Source organism: Streptopelia decaocto, assembly GCF_964273445.1.
Source record: "Streptopelia decaocto genome assembly, chromosome: 1".
Lineage (NCBI taxonomy): Eukaryota > Metazoa > Chordata > Aves > Columbiformes > Columbidae > Streptopelia > Streptopelia decaocto.
Genome location: NC_138663.1, coordinates 136,543,713 through 136,563,472, shown reverse-complemented (window position 1 = coordinate 136,563,472; position 19,760 = coordinate 136,543,713). Strand labels below are relative to the sequence as shown.

Genomic DNA, 19,760 nt, shown 5'->3' with positions numbered 1-19,760 from the left:
GATGTTTCCCCTGCCTAGGAACTGTTACTGGCCCTTTGGGGGTATTTTTGCAGAGCTGGTAAGGGATGGAAGTAGTTCACATGTGCATGTGAGAAGCTGGGAATTCCTCACCTGGTTTGTTGACCTCTACAAATACCCTCACAGAGAACTGCTTTTGGCCTCATCCTGCTGTAGCTCAGAAACACCAAGGTGTATGTCACGCTGAGGACACACAAGATAACCATTGATAGAAGACTGGCATGCCAGGCATGAGCCAGAGAGGTAGGATGTGTGCATGCTTGCAGGGGTTTGGGAAAGAAAAGGGTAGGATCAACCTTAGTAACATAATCCTAAGATTAGCGCAACTTGGGCAGCACCCAGCATCCTTCTGCTGGGAGAGAGTTAATAAGTAGAAAAAGTCTCTCTTACTGCAGAAAGAGAGAAAATACTGTTCACCACTCACATAATATACAGAATCTTGTTAAGGACAAAGACTGTGAAAAGCAACCAGAATTGTGCTTCAGGGGCAGGAGCTCATTGTCCAGCAAGGGCAAATTTGACCTTCGTTTTAAGGCATTTGTGATCTAGAGATCCAGTCTCTATTTCGGCAGCTGCCACTTTTACCAGTATTGGTGTCTGTGGAGAGACTACACATTGACCCAGTGCTCAGAAAGCTTTTCGATAACCAGAGGGTGCTTTCCTGCCCCCAACACAAGGAGAGAGCCAGATGGCTCCCCAGAATCAGAAGAGATCCAGATCCACCTCTGAGATTTACAGCAGCAGCCCATTTCTTATTTGAACACGAGACTGCTCTTCATCTGCCCTGATGTTTCAGGCCAGCCTGATCTGTGTTTGAAGGGAGCTCAGAGGGCTCTCAAAAGAGCAGAGAAGGGTTCAGAAGAAAGCCTAGTTCATCCCTCCCTCCAAACAGAAATATGTGTTCCTCAGTTACTCTGCCCAAGGCCAACTGGCATCCCATCCATGTGGAAGGGAGGTAGGAAGGACAGCACTCTCCAGCAGCCCCAAGTGCAGAGATGTAAGAGCTGGGGAGACGCACCTCACAGTATTTTCTTGCTGGTATTTGTGCGAAGATCACACTCCAAGCTCAAGGGACAGACAGAGCAGACAATTTGCCAGCTTGGACAGTAGCATCAACCCCTTACAACATGTAGGTCTTGAGCAGCTGAAGCATGCAAATTCACAGAGAAGCCCATTAATACAATACAGCATAGGCTGACCTCCCTCCCAAGAGAAGGTTTATAGGCATCACATGCGAAGACCACTTTCAGCTCAGGTCACACTCATTTTCAGTTAAGGAGCACAGCAGAGTGCAGTCCCTATACAACCAATCCCTGTGGCAAGCCCTGTGCACTCTAGAAGAAAGTGGAGTTTGTTTCTCGTGCTGTGAGCTCATCTGCCCTCAATTCCCTCACAGCCTTCCTTGCCTTCCCAACAGGCAACCCTCTTCCATTTTAACAGTGCAAGACCTGGAAAAATAGTAACCAAAACTTTTTTTTTTTTTTTTTTTTCTGGTAAGACTGGATTTCTTGTCACAAAGGGGCATTTGGCACTTGCTACACATCAGCTCTATCAATTCGCCCAAATGCATCCACTGCATGCTTTTTCTACAAATAAAAACTTCTTTCTGTCATGATGTAAGGTTATCTTCTGCCAGTGCCTAAGTTAGATATTTTGACTGTTGTCCTGACTGCTCCCCTGGCATTCCTGGAAGGTGGGAATCACATATGGATCTCTTGATCTCAGATGCCTTGGGATTTGGATGTGGCCTGCTCATGGTCCAGAGTCTGTCTCTGTTAGGACAGAGAAGGACAGCAGGACGGCCTCAGCAGGACACTGGCCATCACCTTCCTGCCCCTTCTTTCTGTCACTCCCTTCCTCCCTTTCCATTTCATATGCAAACGGCAGGAGAACAAACACTGTTGTTTTCTGACTCTCTAATTGTCATTCTGGTGTTTCTTTTAATCAAGCCAAAGCTATACAGATCAGATGTGGCATTCAAGGTACAGATCAAGCAGCGGACCATAACGTATATCTACTGCAAAAGACAATTCTCTAGGTACCACTTTATTTCTCCATTCTCCATTTGTTTTGAAAAGTGTCTGCATGACACTTGGATGCTGCACAGCAAGTGGCAAATCTAATGAGTGCTGATGATTTATTTGGAGGAAGAGATCAGAATTAGCATTTTGGACCATCTCAGCTAGTTACAGATCAAGCATGTTTCACACAGCTCAGAGAGCTGCAACAGCAAAAATGTCCATCAAGGAGGCCAAAGTGGTGTTTCTCCTCTTTCCACTTCTCACTTAACCAACTCCTGCCTGATGTGGTGGCAACTCATCAGTGCTGGCCAGAGTCCATCCTGTGTTAATCTCTGGAGCAGCCACCCACAAAAACATTCTGCTCAAATTTGCTGTTTGTATGATGTTTTCGTGATCACACAATTCAGCACGCATCCTCTGCCCACAGTTGTTTCTGTGCAGTAAGGGGTCTGGACTCTGGTTCTCCAGCGTGCCAGCACACACATGTAACCATTAAAATGGCAGTATTTCCACAGGTTTTGGGAAGACAGTAGACATCTTTAGCTGCATCTGTGTTTTAAATGGCATAATTGCTGTTCCACTCATTTTCAGTGTGACTTCAGCCAGAGCAGCTTCTCCTTCAGTTTCTTTTGCCCTCCCTAGGAGTAACTGGGAAGTCCAGCAGGGAAGAGCATTTTAACATTGCCTTTGAAAACAGGAGGAAAACAAGCTGTCTAAATCAATCAAGAGTGTGCATTAGTGAGAGTATGTTCCTCTGGAGGTATGCATTTGATGTCATATTGACACATATCTAAGATCAAAGCGCATCTCTGCATCCTGGCTGCTACCAGAGAAACAGCATTGGCCTTTGTGCCCCATATCTTTACAAGGAGCTTGTGATCAACGTGAAATGTTTTTCCCCCAAACAAGCACCTGTGAAATGTAATTATCCATCAAATAATGCCTAATGCCTTTTCTCTGAAAAAGTAATTCCTCTCCGTCTTTGAAAATGTTCTGGAAGCAAATACTATGGGTTTTTCCTTTCTGCTTTTGTAAGAAACCTGTAAAATGACAGCTCCCACTCCTGCTGGAGAGGAATCAGCTGTTAACTCAGTAGGAAAAGCTCTGATTGAAATGTACAGATACTTTCGAACAATCCAGTATTGTTTCTGCTTCCTTAGAATTATTTTGCCTCCTTGGAAAAAAGAATTTTTTTTTTTTTTTGGATAATGCAGATATTGGGCTGATTCACGCTGATACATTTGGAATGATTATTCTGTAATAGTCATCAGTGCCTAAAAAGGACCTCAGTTCTGCCAGAGCTTGGCAGCAGGGGAGAGAAGTTGACATTTGAATAAGCTCTCGACTTCCCTTTCAAGAAAGGATCACTCCAAGCAGCAAGGTCTCACAGGAGAGAGCTGACTTTCCCAGGAGACATCTGGTACCTACTGCTTCTGTCTGGGCCCGAGCTGCCAATCTTTCTCTGGGTATTTCTGGCACCCCTGTTCTGCAGCACAGGGAAATACGGTCGGGGCAGAGCCCACCCTTGCCAAAGCTCAGGGGGACAAGAAGGCAGTGACAGGTCGTATGGGTCGACCGTGAAGGACATGTGGGGCCAGGCTGATTAAAAATAGTCTGGTTTAGACCTCCTTTTGCAGGCTCTGGAAGGCTCTCTGCACAGCTGGGCTTTGCAGCCAAGTTCAAGGTCTAGTCTATATCTGAACTGGGTTATCTTCGTTCCTGCTGATAGCCCAGATAGCGCCTGGATACCCTTGATCTTCCTGGGGACAGCAGGCTGAGCCACGCGCCGTCTCAAAAGTATTGGCTCCCGTGGGATCCAGCCAGCAGATTTAATTAGCTTCACTTCTTTTTTGTTTTCTGTTGGGTTTTTTTTTTGCCTTTTTTTTTTTTTAATGAACTTGGGAACAAAGCCCTGTGTAAAGCATCATCCTCCCCCACTCCATGCTGCTCAGACACAAGCCACATATCTGGGATCAGGACGCTCTGGAGAAAGGCACTGTGCTGAGCTGTTTACAGACCAAGGTTGAAGAAAGACGCTTGACTTGGATTCACGCAGGCACTGGAGGGATCGGCATGTGGAGGGTGCACGGTGCATTCCCCAAGGACAAGCATGGTTTCTGGGCTGAAGTAATTGCAGTCCCATATGGCGAAGGGATCGGAGCTGGCAGGGAGAGGATGAAGGCTTTCTTTGCATCTGAGGAAGAAGCGTGGGGGCTTGGGAAGGGCAGCTGTTTTGCTGTGAGTGACTCACTTCCCGGGGAAGTTGTCCCCACAGGAGCCCGTGCACTGAGTGATAGAGCGGAGATGGGGCAGAGCCTTGAAACCCCACAGCTGCTGGTAGCTCTGCTTTTCCTGCCCTGGGGAAGAACCTGGCCATCCTTCCCCTTATTGTTTTATTATTTGTAGCTCTCTGTTTTTTATCTCTTCAGGGGGCTTAGTTAATTTTGCCTCACACTCTATCCCCAGGAGTGGTAGGGAAGTGCTCACCTCATTCAGATGGCAGGCATCGCTTGCCCGGAGTCATTCACAAGATCTGCAGCAGAGGGAAGATTAAAACCCCCAGCGGAAGAGCGGCCTTCCACCTTCAGACAGGACTATAGTGGCCTACATTGCCTGTGCTACTGGGAAGTCAAGATCCCAGTGAGAGTTATCAAAGAGCCTTTTCCTTCCCTATTCCACTGTTAAAATTTACCTTCCTAGAAAAAAACCCACTCTTCCTTCTTTTTTTTTTTTGCTTTGTTTTTAAGCTACCTGGTTCCAGCAGAGTTTAAGGTAGAAATTGCTATTTATTGAGCAGAAAACCAAATCTCCCTTTTCGCCTTCTGTTTCCCACCCCCACAAGAAATACAGCTGGATATGAGCCCTCAAGTGCTGTCCTTTAGATCTAGCCTGTCCTTTCTGTCCGACATTGACGCCATTCCTGCAGACCTGTCTTAGGGTCAGAGGAGTCCCACTGCCGAGAAATGTCCTGTTGTGGCTGCGTTTGCACAGTAATTACCCCTGCTTATCCCAGAGCAATAACCCATTCCACCCACTTCTGTTGGTTCCTTGAATCCATCCTCCCACTTTATTGTGCACATCTCAAACAGGGAGGAGACTGCCCGGTGAGGGAAAGCACTGCAGCATCGAGGCTTGTCTCAATTTTAAACAGTATTGAAGTTTCAGCTGAAGGCTCTGATGGGCCCAAGGGAATGGCGGGGAGAGAGGACAGCAGTTTCCTGTGGATTTCAGCAAAGCAGAGACAGAGCCGTTGCTGATCACCACAAATACCAGCGCTGCCATGAATTATGCATTTCTTGTTTAAAGAGAGGTCGCTCTCATCAATAATTGAAAGCTCCCTGCTCTGCCTTCAGCATCACATCTCCCACACTGGGAGTTAGGGAACTCATGAAATCTGCATGGACTTCCTCAAGGTGGCTGGGGGCTGATGAAGAGAGGCAGCAAAATGCAAGCAAAACAAAGCAAAATCCCTGCTGACAATTTCGGTGTGTGAAATTAAGAGTCATCTGAACCTGCCAGCAGCTCTGCTCCAGTTCTGTTCCTCACATCCCTCTCTCCTCCCCCTCTCCATGCCTTTCTCCTCCCAGGGTATGCACAGAACAGTAGGCTTGCGAACATGGTACAAATCAAGATTAGAGGGTGTTTCTTGAAACTTTTGACTCCATTAGCTGAAACTAGTTTGCTTTGGGTGCTTGCCTAGAAAAGTTCCCAGGGGACAGTTTGAACTTTGAAATTTGTCCCTCTGGGAAGATAATGATCTTTAGAGTCTGTGTCTCAGACTACAGACATACAGTCCTGGGGCTGGTCCAACATTGAGGGTCTTGTAAGCCTGGCTCAGACAGGCTGGCTGCCCTGAACCAGAAGCTGCAAAATAATCTTGCCTGCTGAGCAAACTTTTCAAAAGTTGTGATTCTTGTGCTGAATCAGGTGAGTGGAGAGCAGAAATGAAACCTCAGAACGTAACTACCAAAGTCTGCGTGATGCTAACCATTTCAGAGTTATCAAAGAGGACATAAATTGAACAGCTTTTCAACAGGGCTATAGGAAAATTGCAGGCACCTGAAATCACATGTCAGCTTTATAAATGCCTGTCAGCTGGACCTATCCCTAGCTTTCACCTTTCTCTACCATTCACCCACACGTGTCCTTTCAAACTACTCCACAACTCAAGAAGAAAGTCACATATATGACTTCTTGAAGTTGCATCTGAACAGTGAGGCTGCCTAGGTTTTCTCCAGCCGGGGAATCCTTATCGCGCTCCCAACACCTGAGCTGCCCTTCCTGTAGCACATTTTACTCTGTGTTCCTTATTAGTCAACAGCAGATGAAGGGATCAGTCACACGTGATGCTCTGAGCCTCAGCCAGATCTTGCTTCTCTTTAGCATCAGTCTGAGGCATCCAGGCTGGGACTGGGCTCTTCCCACTATGTGCTTGTCTCATTCTTTTCTCCTGAATCCTTTCAGATTAATGGCCCCTGCATCGGCACATGAGTTTAAACGGAGACTGGATGCTGTTGTGTGCCAGGAGTTGAGAAGTCTGACAAAGCAGCATGAATCGAGAGTAGTATGAGAAACATTTTGTCCCTATCATACTCAGATTTGTGCTCTGTATGTGTGTGTGTGTGTTCGTTTATTTTTTCATGGAGAACAGAAGATTGATGGATGAAATTAAGAAGAGGGATGTGTAATTGGAAAACAGCTCAGGAAGGCTACAGGCAGCATATTGAAGGCATCCATCAAAGATCCAGATAATGTTGTTAAGGGTGTGTAACACAAACAGGGGCTGCAGGAGACACTAGGAAAAAAAATAAAAGGGAAGAGAAAGAGGAATAGGGAGGACAGGGGAAATAGCAAGGGAGGAAAAGAGTCAGCAAGAGAGTGCAATCAATAATATTTGTATTGCAGTCGCATCCAAAGGCTCCTGCTGGGATCAGTGCAGGACTGTACAAGCACATTAAGAGACAGTCCCTGCCCTCTACAGCTTAAACCCAGGAATTACGGGATGATCGCTGGAGGTGGGTTTAGATGATCACAAAATTTTCTTCTGATCTTGAATCTCATTTAATAGGATCTACTCTGAATGGGTTTAAAGGCAGAAGGAAGGTAGCTGGTTGTGCCAAGAATACACACAGTAATGCTTGCCAGCCAGGCATGCAATTAATCTGAGCCACTTAGGGGACTTTGTTTTTAATTATAAAAAGTAGGTAAAAATATGTGCAGTAAACCTTGGTAAACCCCGCTGGGGCCATCAGCAGACTACCCAGAGGCATTGACATGTGACTGGGTTTTGATTCTGTATGTTCTAGAGGATGGGCTGATGCTTTAATGGACCACTTTGTGGGAAATATTCTGGGCAGGGTGGACATTAAGAAAATGCAAAGGGCCTTTGTGTGGGCAAGGAGAGGAGATGAAGGCTAAAATGATTAGTAGGCCAGGGGATTCCTCTATTCCTGCAAACAGGGAAGAAGAGAGACTCTTAAGGACTGAGAAGAGGCAGGTGAAAGATGTAAAGGAACAGAGAAGAGCAGAAGCATGATGGATGCATGGCATGGCAGTAGCGGGGGAGAAGGTAAGGTTTTAAAAAGAAAATAAGGTATTTCAAGACAGATTTTCTGAAAACCGGGTTGAAGTTAGCTCGTCTGTAAGCTTCACAAGTAACCTGGTGCTATATGCAGGGTTTAACTTCTTCAGCATTGCATGCTTTGGTGAAGCAACAGAAAGAAGGTTCATGTAGAAATAAATGAGCAAGGAGCAACAGGGGAGTTGCACACACAGGCAGCACCTCTGCTTGTTTGCAGTGTTTGGGAAGCATGAACAGGGCTGCCTGTGAGGAGGAGGAGAAAAAACTAGAAAATGAATTTGATAAAGCTCCTCCAGCTCTAATCCACTCTCCTCTGTGCTCTCTTGGTAACACAGCTGCCACCGCCACCTCCTCCTCTCCTTCCCTCCAGAAGCAACTTGAGTTTGCAGGAGGGGCAGGCCTGCTGCATAGAAACTGTGCCTGTATAATTAAGGCCTTTTATTAAAGGGAAAAACCACTGGCTGCCTGACTCTAGTTCAGGGGCATTTGTAATTGCAAGCATACTAGAGGAAGCAAGGAGTTGTGATGACCCTGAGCCAGGACCTGGGTGGACCTACATGTCTGACACTGTTATGAGACAGTGCAGAGCCCTCCGTGGGTTTCTTTGGTGTCTCTGTCTGTTCTCATGGCCTTGAGTGATGGGAAGCTTTGCTCTGTGCTGCTATGCCGGTAAGGGAAGGAGGGAAACTATCCCCTGGTGTAGGAGTACCCTGCCCTGTGTCCAGCCTAGGTCTGTAGCTTACCAAACACCTATGCCTTCAGCACTAAAGCCTGAAGGAGATTATTGTACCTGCTCTGGACCCAGACATCAGAAAGCAACGAAATTATGCAGAACCAGCATCTTTGCTGCACAAGGCTCTTGCTGGCTTCAGGAAAACAGTCCTGTGTGTCTCTGGCGACACAGACTCCTTGGCCCACTCCTTCATCAGTTTTCACTAGCTAGAAAGTAGAGGAACAGCCACCACGGAGTTCCCTGAGCAAGAACGTAAGAAGCTGTGCTGGTTTGACTGAAAATGAGTTAATTTTCTTCATGCAGTTAGAAACTTTTCTTTTTGTAGCTAACACTGTCATTATTTGGACTTAGTTTGAGAACAAGAGAGAATACCCCAAGACAGAGTTAATGTTTTCAATTGCTCTGGTCTGAGAGCCAAGGACACTCTGAGTGCCCTGCCCACAGGTGTGAAGCAGTGAGGAAGGGGGGCATGGATGGGGCAGAGCTTGACTGACATCTGGACTGACCAATAAGTGCGTTCCATCCCATTAGTGTCATGCTTTATGTTTAAGGAGAGTCAAGATCTTCTGCTTGCTCTCTCGTGTTCTTCTTCGCTCTTTTTGTCAGAGCTGGGGGAGTTCTTTTCGGCATGTTTAGTTCAGCCTTTTGCCATTTTGCAGACGCCTCTGGGCCTTTTCTGCCTTTTTTCCTTTTTTCTCTCTTTGGGATCAGCTGTTCAGGACCAGGTGCTGCTTCCTGGGACTGACTGCTCAGTGTCAATGGAGTTTGTGAGGAACTGCATTTAGTATCTCTTATTTTGTATTCTTTTATATATGTATATTTACTAGTAGTGTATTAGTGTTTTGTTATTTTATTAAACTGTGTTTATACACAGTCCCTTCCCTTTCGATTCTCTCCGCCATTTGGGGAGAGATGGAGGGGCAGTGAGTGAGCGGCTATCGTGGTTGTATTGCTAGCTCAGGTTAAACCACAACAGAAGCACTAGAGATTATCACAACAAATGGTTAGCTCGGGGAGCAGTGGAGATAGATTCCCTAGAAGGATTACTCCAGTGTAGTACCATTGAAGTCTAACAAGGAATGTGCGCATGTTGCGGTAATTTCCCTGATAGGGCTTGTAAGTATTTACTTGCCTGCCAGAAGACTTGCTGAGATGTGCTAGTCTTCTGTCAGATTTGGCTGAAATGGGTTTGATAGTTATTGGCAGTGGGGCACTGATGAGCCCTGCAATCACATAATCCTTATTTTGTCAAGAGACCAAGGTAAAACGTCAGATAAAAAAGCAAAGATGGGTCCCAGAGGATTAATTTAGAATAGCATTCCCTGATTCCTTCCAGACCAGCCATGATGCTTCTTCTCACATGATTCTCTAAGGCTGAAGCAAGGCAATCCTTCTTCCCCTTTGGACAGATCAGGAGCTGCTGGGCCCACGTCCTGGGAAGGGAATTTCCTTTGCACTTAATGTGCCTGCATCTCTTTGAGAGCTTTGGTTACAGACGAATGGCCTTCAGTACCTCCAGAAAATCCCTGGCAGAGCAGGAATTTAGACCCAACCAATTCAAACCTCCTTTCCTTCCTTTGCACCTATGTAACGCCATTGCCCTCTTCCCTCAAATTGCCCTCAGCCTGCGAGAGCTAGAGGGCCTTATGAGGCTGTGCCACTCAGCAGATTTTCAGTTCCCAGGAGCTGTGACTGTGGTTTCCCAACATAAATCTCTCTGCAGGAGGCTTATAAAAGTTTTATGCTCCCTTTAGCCTCCTAGTGAGCATCGCTGTGGTAGCAAGGAAGTCCACTGGGAGAACTATTTGACAACAGAAAGGTAATCCCAGAGGAAAGAGATTACAGATGTTACCAGGAGAGAGAGGGGGAATAAAATCCAGCTGTCAAACATGAGGCAGCCTGCTTGGAGTGATAGCAGAAAGTCCTCAGATGGTGACAAGTAACTTTGCTCTGTACTGTTCAGCAGCAGAAGTGGATCCCTCTTTCTGAAGCACTTTCTGGAGCACTGCTTTTGTTGCTGGTGTGTAATAACGGTATTGGGAGATTTCATACCCAGAGAGGGACCAAAGCAGAAGCTAGAAGTTGGAGGAAAGTGTTCCTGACAGTGTGCCAGAGCCATACAGAAGGCAGCACGTGCACTAGGCAGGCTCATGTGATGTTGGACTTCCAGAAGTCATCTCTGGGATCTCATGTTCACATGAGCTACTGCACATGGGTTATTAAGGGTTTTTCAAACAGGTGGCCCAGGACTGGGATCTCATCACACCATGACTATACACAGGGCTGAGTTACGTCCCTGCATGAATGATCTGCAATAGACACCAAAACGCTTGAGTCTGTATTTTTGAGAACTGATCATTAATGTTGGATACTGTGTTGCTGTCACGGCTACCTTGAGAAGCCAAGGATCTGATTTCCAGACAGACTGACTGCCCATTAATCGTATTAACTAGTGGGAGCTGAAAGTGCTCAACAATTGTGAAAAATCAAGCACAGGACTACTGTAGCTTGGAACATCTATAAATAAGCCACCCCCTGTTGTTGCTTGTTCCTGATACTTTTGTCCTTTATTTCTCTTTATTTCCTTTTAGCTCCTCTCACCTTATAGAATGAGTTTCAAAAACAAATGATAAATGTTGTGATTCCTGAGATCTCATGATCACATACATTATAGAAACACTAAGAAAGAAATTGAAGTATTCTGAAGTCAGAGATTTAACCTAAATGCTGCAGTGGCCAAACACTGCTAGCTGGGAGTAGATAGGGATGTGGAATAATTAAACTTTCAGCAGGCATCACCAGCACTGTGGAATGACTGAGGCAAGGATTTTGTGGAAAACTTAGAAGGTGATAGCATGCATCACTGATTGCCTCAATGCATCTGCATAAGGAGGATGAATTAAAACTGCAGGAGTGAAAGAGATGCTGGCTATCTCGAGAAGCTCTGACGTTTTCTGTTTTGTCCACTTGCATATGCAGGAACAAAAATCTTGCACAGAGTTTTAAAACATTCTACAAAAGAAGCAAATTAAATGGTCATCACAAAGCTCAGGAATGAATACCAGCCCCAGAGAGGGGAAAGTAACCATCCTCTCTGGCTTCAGAATCAGCAATAGGAATGACCCCAGGTCAAGAACAGCGGGTTCATCATGGGGAAGCAGGAGAATCTTTATAGCAACATAAATAGATAAAAGCTTCTATTTAATAGTACATGAATTGGCCAGGGCAGCTGAACGGTGGTTCAGACTTGCAACATTAATGGGGCTCCTTGTAAACTTAGCACTGAAACAGGCTGCCCAGAGGGGTCCCTTCCAACCCCAACCATTCTGTGAGTCTGTGATTCTGTGAAACTTAGACAAACGCCTTGCTGGTTCAGGGCCCAACACTGGTCATGCCACCCTCCAAGCAAGCCAAACTCAGACTATTAATTTAGCCTCTAGACTTACTGTCCTAATGTTTGTGGTGGCTGATACTTTAGAGGCCTTACTCTTTTTTTTCTGCTCTGAAAGACAGAGAGATGCCTGGGCATTGGAAGCTCTCTGCAGCATGCTGAGGAGACGTAACCTTCTGACCACGCTCCTGATCGCCTTACCATGGGCTCTTCTCCTAACCTTGTGGCACCAGTACCCAACCACCCGCTACCTCAGCCTGCTGAGAAGTAAGTGCAAGAGTTCTGCTGTCAGTGTGCTGGTGGCTGTGATGATTGCTGGTGCGAGCCTTCAGTAGGAGATGTTCTCTCACGGGATGAGTTAAAGACAAACTTGCTCCAAGGCCTCCTCAGGGTTTCCCTACAGCAGGCAAAAAACTGTTCTTAAGATGATGTTAAACATGCACCTTCAGTGAGAGGATGCTGATGCGCTGAGTACTGACTCTGAACAGATGTGTCCCCAGCATTCTCTGGAGAGGAGACAGCCCAGCAGTGATTAGTTCTCTAATATCTTTCTTTGTCTTCTTCCTTCTTTCCTTCCTTTTGTCCTAGAAGAGACAGATGAGAACGTGACCTCTAAAGCTCTCCTCAATGGTACCTCTGCTCTGAGAGAAGAAGGCCTCCCATCATGCATTCGGCAGCAGCAAAGCATAGGGGCAACACCTAGAATCATCCAGAATTATGTGTACTCCAGGCCTCCCCCATGGTCAGACACTCTGCCAACCATCTTCGTCATCACCCCTACGTACACCCGGCCAGTGCAAAAAGCTGAGCTGACACGTCTGGCCAACACCTTCCTACATGTACAGAACCTGCACTGGGTGGTGGTAGAGGACTCGCCCCGGCGGACCAATCTGGTATCCAACCTGCTGGAGAAGGCAGGGCTCAACTTCACCCATCTCAATGTGGAGACACCCAAGAGTCTGAAGCTGGGGCTGTCCTGGATCCCATCCCATACCCCAAGGGGGACACTACAGAGGAATCTGGGGCTGCACTGGCTGAGGGACAGCTTCAGCAACACGGCACCACCAGAAGGGGTGGTGTATTTTGCTGATGATGATAACACCTACAGCCTGGAGCTCTTTGAAGAGGTAAGAGACGTAAGATTATATGGGACAGAAAAGCAGGATACAGCTGCAAACCATCTTAAGCCCAGATGCACTCGCAAAGACCTATAAGATAGGGCTACCATGTGGGCTTCTAGCATCAGCTGGGAAACAAGGACTCTGGCAGGCTGCCTAGTGCCCTCCTTGCCCGCCTTGTGCTCAGTGGGAGCTGGGTATAGGGCAGATGCAAACCTATAGCTATGCAAACCCAGTAGCCATGCTCTAAAGGGCTGAAAGAGCAAAGAACCCACCTGCCGTGGCATAGGCTGCAGAAGTTAACAGCCTCTCACACAACATCGCACCAGCTAGAGCCCCTTTTGGCAGGAACCACAGGATACATGCTCCAGAATTTATAATTCTTCTCAGGGTGAGCTGATCTGACTTAAATAAAGACAAACTCCTGGCAAAGCATAAATCTGCACTGTTGTAGTGGTGTGATGGGTAGGAGATGTTAGGAAAGTTGACTTTCTAATCCACTTTTTCTCCTTGGCTGCCCTTCAGTACTCTCAGTTTCAGCTACCACAACAGGACTGTGCCCCTGGGATCACAGAAGCTTGCCCAGACTTCTGCTGGAAACTTGGCTTTTGTAAGATACCAAGTCTATTGTAAACTTGCAAAAATGATTATTCAGTAAACTTCCTTGTCACAAATTCAAACCAAACTGTGCTACACAAATTGAAATACAGAGTTATGCATCAGAACACATTTCTAGTGTTCAGAATTCTTTAGATCTCTGTTAAGCTCATCCTTTCTTATTTCTCTCCAGGTCCTTTCTGACAATTTCAATAAAACCCCACTCTTTTGGACAGTAGCCATGGATGGAAGAACAAGGGTGGGGAGAATTTGGAATAAATGAGGACAACGATGCATCAGTCAGGGAGGGAAATTACTTTCATAAGGGTGAAGTTGGAGGGAGTAGAGTTGATAATACGGAGCTAGAGGCCTGGTAGATGTTGTGTCTGGCATTTACAAAAACCATACAATTTTACAAAAACTTATAAAAGTTCAGATGAGATTGGAAAAGCAAAGATTCTCCTTCTTCTGAGGGACTGAACATGGGCACAGAAAAGGCGTGAACTTGGTGTTCAGAGAAGAGCGTGCTAAAACAGTCCTGTGGCTTTCAAGCTGTAGCTCTTCAAGCAGCAGCACAGGTGCACAAAAGCTCAGATCATGCTGCCTGGAGCTATGTCATTGTGTGGGAAGTCAACGGGGGAGGACAGGTGCCAATGAAAGCAGAGGATGGCACGCTGATGGGGTGGGACAAACATCGCAGGGTTGAATCACACAGTCATTTGGGTTGGAAGAGACCCTCAGGATCATCAAGTCAAACCATAACTTACCATGTAGCACTAAACCATGTCCCTAAGAACCTTATCTATGTATCTTTTAAACCCCCGCGGGGATGGTGACTCTACCACTTCCCTGGGCAGCCTGTTCCAATGCCCGACAACCCTTTCCAGGAAGAATTTTTCACAATATCCAATCCTCACAGCACTGTTTCTTTCTGTCACACAGATGCGATACACAAGGAGGGTGTCAGTCTGGCCAGTGGCTTTCGTTGGGGGACTGCGATATGAATCCCCAAAAGTGAGCCCAGCAGGGAAGGTGGTGGGCTGGAAAACCGTCTTTGACCCTAACCGGCCCTTTGCTATTGACATGGCTGGATTTGCTATCAGCATCAAGCTGATCTTGGAGAAGCCTCAGGCCAGTTTCAAGCTGGAGGGAGTCAAAGGAGGCTACCAGGAAACCAGCCTGCTGAAGGATCTAGTGACTATGGATGGGCTGGAGCCCAAAGCAGCCAACTGCACAAAGGTGAGCAGGACAAGAGACCTTGAAGATACATTCTCCTTGCTGGGTTCTGGCTGCTTTTGCAGCCTTCGGCTGTGCTCCTCCACCTTCCACTGTGCCTGCCCTGTGCTGGCACATGTCAGCACCAAATGGTGCTGGGACAGATGGGCAGAGCCTGCCAAATGCTTCACAGATGTGAAGCTCGGAGAGCACTGAGGAACAGTTAGTTAATAAAGAGCCTCAGATGTACAATTTGTGCCCAGATTGCTTCTCCAAAATCCAAGAGGATTGGCAGAGGGTTGAGTCTGGGGTTTTGGTCCAGAATGATCCCTGCTCCTTGTCACCGTTTCATGTACCTGTGAAGTCTCTCCCAGATTCAACCTGTTTGAATGACATGCTTCAAACCCCTGCAAGCCCCAGCTTGCTGAGGTTCCTACCCGATGGATGCACTGCTCTCATCATTTCTGTGGCATTCATGGCCCATTAACTCTTTGTGATTACCTCTAGGTGTTGGTCTGGCACACAAGAACCGAGAGGCCCACTCTGGTTAATGAAGGCAAGCGTGGATTTACAGACCCCAGAGTAGAGGTGTAAGCAGAGAGCCAGCTCCAGGGTGTGAGTACCTTTGTCTTTATGGGTTTTGGCAAAGCAAATAATGTATACCTGTTTCCTTATTTATGCTATTATTTCCTCAAAGACTGCATATATGATTGCCTGAATAACTCCCTTATCATGCCACCCTTTGTGCAAGAAGTAGATCCTCATCTTTACCTACTTACAGTCTTGATTTCATTCTCATTCAAGCCTCCTTGCAGTCCATGTGAAAGCTTTGCCTGCACACAGACAGAGAGAAGAGTGCCAGAAGAAGCCTGTGGTTTCACTCATTAATAACAACAAGCCAAATTCCTTGCTCCTGTGTTTCTGCCAGCTCCAACCCCTCTTTAGTGTAGGATTTGTGTACGGAAAGAGATCACACCTCTGCAGATGAGGTTTTCCCCAGCAGCCCTGCCACTTCTGCAGTGCTCCATGCATCCACCTTCAGCTTTTATCCTGTATGAACAGCCATGGTGTGGGTGCAGCAGGGAAGGGCTGATGGGAGACTTGGGTGACCTCAAAATAGGAACCAGCAAAGAGCAACCTACACAGACTCTCACAGAGTTTGAGGGGCTCAGTACCAACATCAGCAGAGGTAGGAATACATGCCTGCTGCTGAGGAGAAATAGTGAAGGCACTAGCCATGTCTTTATGGTCCACAGAGCCAGGTTCAACAGCAGGCTGGGGGATCATGGCAACCACCACAGGTGAGGGCAGGAATGTATCAAAGATCAGTGTTATGTTCTTAGAAGTAGAGATGGATGAAGAACAGGCTTCACATGAGCTGTGACCTCACCTGCCAGCTACCCTCTTATCCTAATGTCTGCCCTTTGCAGATTCCTAGCCCAAAAGTCCACAAGGATAAAGCTTGGGAGTATCTAGCTCTTTCTGGAATGACTCGTAACTGTGGCAGGATACAGGATGCTGAATGATTTACTCCTACTTTAGAAGAGCTTCCAGAGCTGCTTTCAGTCCTGACACCAATATACACCTCAGCTCAGCTCTACCAGTGGAAATAAAACTGACAGCTTTTATTCAGACAGTCATGAGTATTTCAGCTTCTGCAGTGATCTGCTGTGTGCATTACTAGTAGCTGTATACAGCATTTCCACATCATTTCATCATCTCTGAATGACAGCCATACAAAGTGCAAAGCAATCCCAGTGCCTGCTCACCCAGCAGCAGATGGAAGGACAGGAGTCAGTTACCTAAATATAGACACCTGGTGCCACCATAGGGACCCTGGGGTAGCCTACCTGGCCCTCCTGTAGGACACAAACTCTGTACCACATCTACCGACTTTACATTAATATCTCACATATCCCAGATCGCTCAATTATTCCTATGCAGCCCCTCTTTTAAGCTGAGCTTCTGTGAAATCCGCTAGCAGTAACAAGCTTGTTTTACATACCCACCCATGCTGGGTCTGCAGCAGGCTAAAGCTATGATTGCCCAAACTCAGCTCACAAGGATTCAGAATCCAGTTAACTGGTCTGGATGTACCACTCACTTTGTAAAGGATGAGCAGGTTTATAAAAACTCAGACAGATTAGACCTGCCTTGCCTGCTTGTCAGAGGAGGGGTTAACTGCTCCACTACAGAGTGCGGATGTGATGTTTTCATAAATGTGCCACGTATGTATCCGCACTTTTGTTCTTGCCATTTCTTTTCTGCTGAACACTTCATGAGAAATGCCACACACCTGCTGTGGATTCTCATGGGAATGGCTCCCCATTAAGTCATTTGTTGTGAGAAAGAGAAGCTACCAGTCTGAAAGATCAAGATACTGCCACCCATTCACCAGGAGGACTTGCACCCTTCTCCAGTGCCATTCTCTCAGGGCGCTTTCAAGCCAGATTCTTGGCTAGGCCAGCTCTGTAGATTTTAAAGGAGCTTTCCACTTGTATTAGCAGAGAATTTGACCACAATCCCTTCTGCACCACTGTCTGCCATGTGGGACAGCTGCTCTGACCTGCCAAGTGGGCAGGTGGCATCTGCTCCAGGAGACACCCAAAAGGTAAATTGCTTGACTGGGCAGTCAAGCAAAATCATTAGATTTTCCCCCCACTTAAAGTTTTAAATTGAGATCTCTGCTGACAGCTATGATGTTTTGAAGGTCCTTATTATCAAGGCTGCTGAGCTTCAGAACCTTGACTGACATGATCTAGATAAGCCTGCACTGAGGAAAAAAAAAGAGAAGTAAAATTGTTCCCCTGAGGATACTCTGGTCTTAGACATAATAGAGAGAATATTTCTGTCTTTCCCTCCTGGCAATTAGTCCTTGTTGGGGATCGATCAGATCCAGCAATCCAAGTCCCAGACCCCCCAGAGGCCTCTTTCCCCTTTAACGCCTGCCGATGTGAGCCAGGCAGAGATTGCTCGGTGCAGGATTTGGTGCTCTGTTCATCTCTAGTTGCACCACTTACATGGCTGCTTGCCACATGTGCCTACTTGGTGGATTGTCTGAGACACAGTGTAAAGGGACCTGCTGATCATGTGAACTGTGAAGACTGGGCTTCAGCAGGTGTTGCATAACTAGCAGTTATTTTGTCCCAGCTGAAGTCTCTTTCTTGCCTGCATTCCCACCGCCCTTAGCCATGTCCCTGCTGAGTCTGGGGGAAAAACTCTAGGCGCCAAATCAGAACAGATCTGCAAAGGAGGAGCAATAAGACATATCAGGGTTTTGCTTTTCACGAGAGACAATAAAATTAAAAGGAAGAGCTCAACATTAAAAAAAAAAAAGAAAAAATAAAAAAAGAAAAGGAAAGTGGTTTTCCTTTCTGCACTAGAAATTCTGCATTTTTTGCTGCCCTGAGAACCACTAGGCAGGATCTGAGATGCGCTGGGATTGAGGATCGGGGTGAGATCCTCAGCTACTTCCCCAGCCTCTTCATGTAAAGTGGAGGAGCAGGAGAGACAAAAAAGGGATCTCTCAGCCCACCTTCAGCTAAACAAAGGCTTTCACTGTGGAAATATTGTGGAAAGTGGCCATAAGCCTGCTCTCTGATAAACACTGTGGGGACATGCAGAGTAGGAAGGGGAATGTGGGGGATGTTGGAAATCGTTGGGACTGCCTGTTTTGCAACAGGGGTCACAGAGCAAGCAAACGCTATCAGAGCATATGTCCCTACTGATTGTAATGAAACCCCCTAGAAACATAGGCTTTAGCTTCTGAGAACAGGAGATGGGAACTAATTTTGCCTTGTATTTTACTTTGTTAAAGGCCTGAAAATTATCACTCAAGATTAGTGTTATAAAAACTACCTATTCTAACTGCTAACATCTGTTTACAGACATCTGAGAGAGAAAAGTATGCTTAGGTTAGCATAGGACTCCTGCTGCCTTATGATATTTGGAAAGAGGGAAGGAAGTTCACCTATATTTTAGAGCTTCCAGACAGACTGAACAGGGATCCTCAGATCTTATCCTCCTGCTCTTTCTTTAAAATAAGTATCAGAGAGGTTAACATAATGATTTTATGGGGAGAAAAAAAAACTCCTTCAAAAAGTTTTTCTGATTCACAAATAAGATGTCCTGGCTAGGACTCTGCAGTGCAGATAGAACAAGCAGCACTTCACTCATATCCCCAGCCTGAAGCTGTGAGTCGTGTTGTTGAGGAATCCGGTTACTGATGTCTACCTGAGCCAGGGGACAGCCTGCTAAAGTGAAAGGTTATTTAGCAAAGATTTAGAAGTTCAGTTAGCTTAGTCTGTGCCTTAATGAACTTACTGGGAAGACATAAAAGGAAGATAACTTGATTAGGAAGTCGTAGTGGGCTAGTTATAAATGGAAACAGTGGAACATTGTCTGGTGGAGGAAGTGTCTGACACCAGGTGAAATGCCTTGGTCATTATTTGTTAGTTTTATTGGTTCTTTCAAAAGAAGCAGTGGAAGACCTACTTGATTGCCAAAATCCTGAAAAATGCGTAAATGAGTAATCCTGTGTTATCTTGGAGATAAGCAGTAGTGTAAAGGTCTAGGCTACATGGACATGGGGAATTGGGATGACTTAAATCCATAAAGATAAAAAAGGAGTGGAAAAAAAATAAATATTTTTACTTTGAAAGTTGCTCAGGTTCACTGGGTACCTTCCTAGACTACTTTTCATTTCTCTGTGGATCTAATCTAAGGCACCCAGACATGTTCAGAAGTGTTCAGTTTATAAACTTGATCATCCAGTTCCCACCTAATTTATGTTGTAATCCAGAGTTTTAAGTGGAGAGGTGTGTCTGTTCTTGGAAGACCCTAAAGCAGTAGGTGTTCTCAGGTTGTACTTTCCGTATTCCAGGAATATGGATTTCAGAGCAGTGGCCATAGTTGGTTTGATTTGCAAAAATGTGCAACAGTTAAGGGTGTAATTGCATAATATTGGAATGATTTGAGTTCTAGCCCAATGTAAGCTGTAGGAAGCTGAACATACTGTTCTTGAGTTCCAAGTGAGTGTTGCTAACAAATTGAAGATATCTGGTAAGAGGCATCCTCCAGCCCTTCT

At 46.1% G+C, this 19,760-nt stretch overlaps 1 protein-coding gene across 1 annotated transcript in view; it reads left to right on the top strand.

The window, feature by feature from the left end:
• The window catches only part of LOC309453012 (galactosylgalactosylxylosylprotein 3-beta-glucuronosyltransferase 1-like), a 30,213-nt gene that overhangs the window by 9,355 nt on the left and 1,098 nt on the right, over positions 1-19,760 (top strand). Inside the window, exons 2-5 of the mRNA XM_082076073.1 lie at positions 11,863-12,011; positions 12,333-12,871; positions 14,402-14,698; positions 15,182-15,289. Of these exons, the coding sequence (XP_081932199.1) occupies positions 11,900-12,011; positions 12,333-12,871; positions 14,402-14,698; positions 15,182-15,268 (1,035 nt within the window). The 5' untranslated portion in view covers positions 11,863-11,899 and the 3' untranslated portion in view covers positions 15,269-15,289. The remainder of the gene's footprint in view (positions 1-11,862; positions 12,012-12,332; positions 12,872-14,401; positions 14,699-15,181; positions 15,290-19,760) is intronic.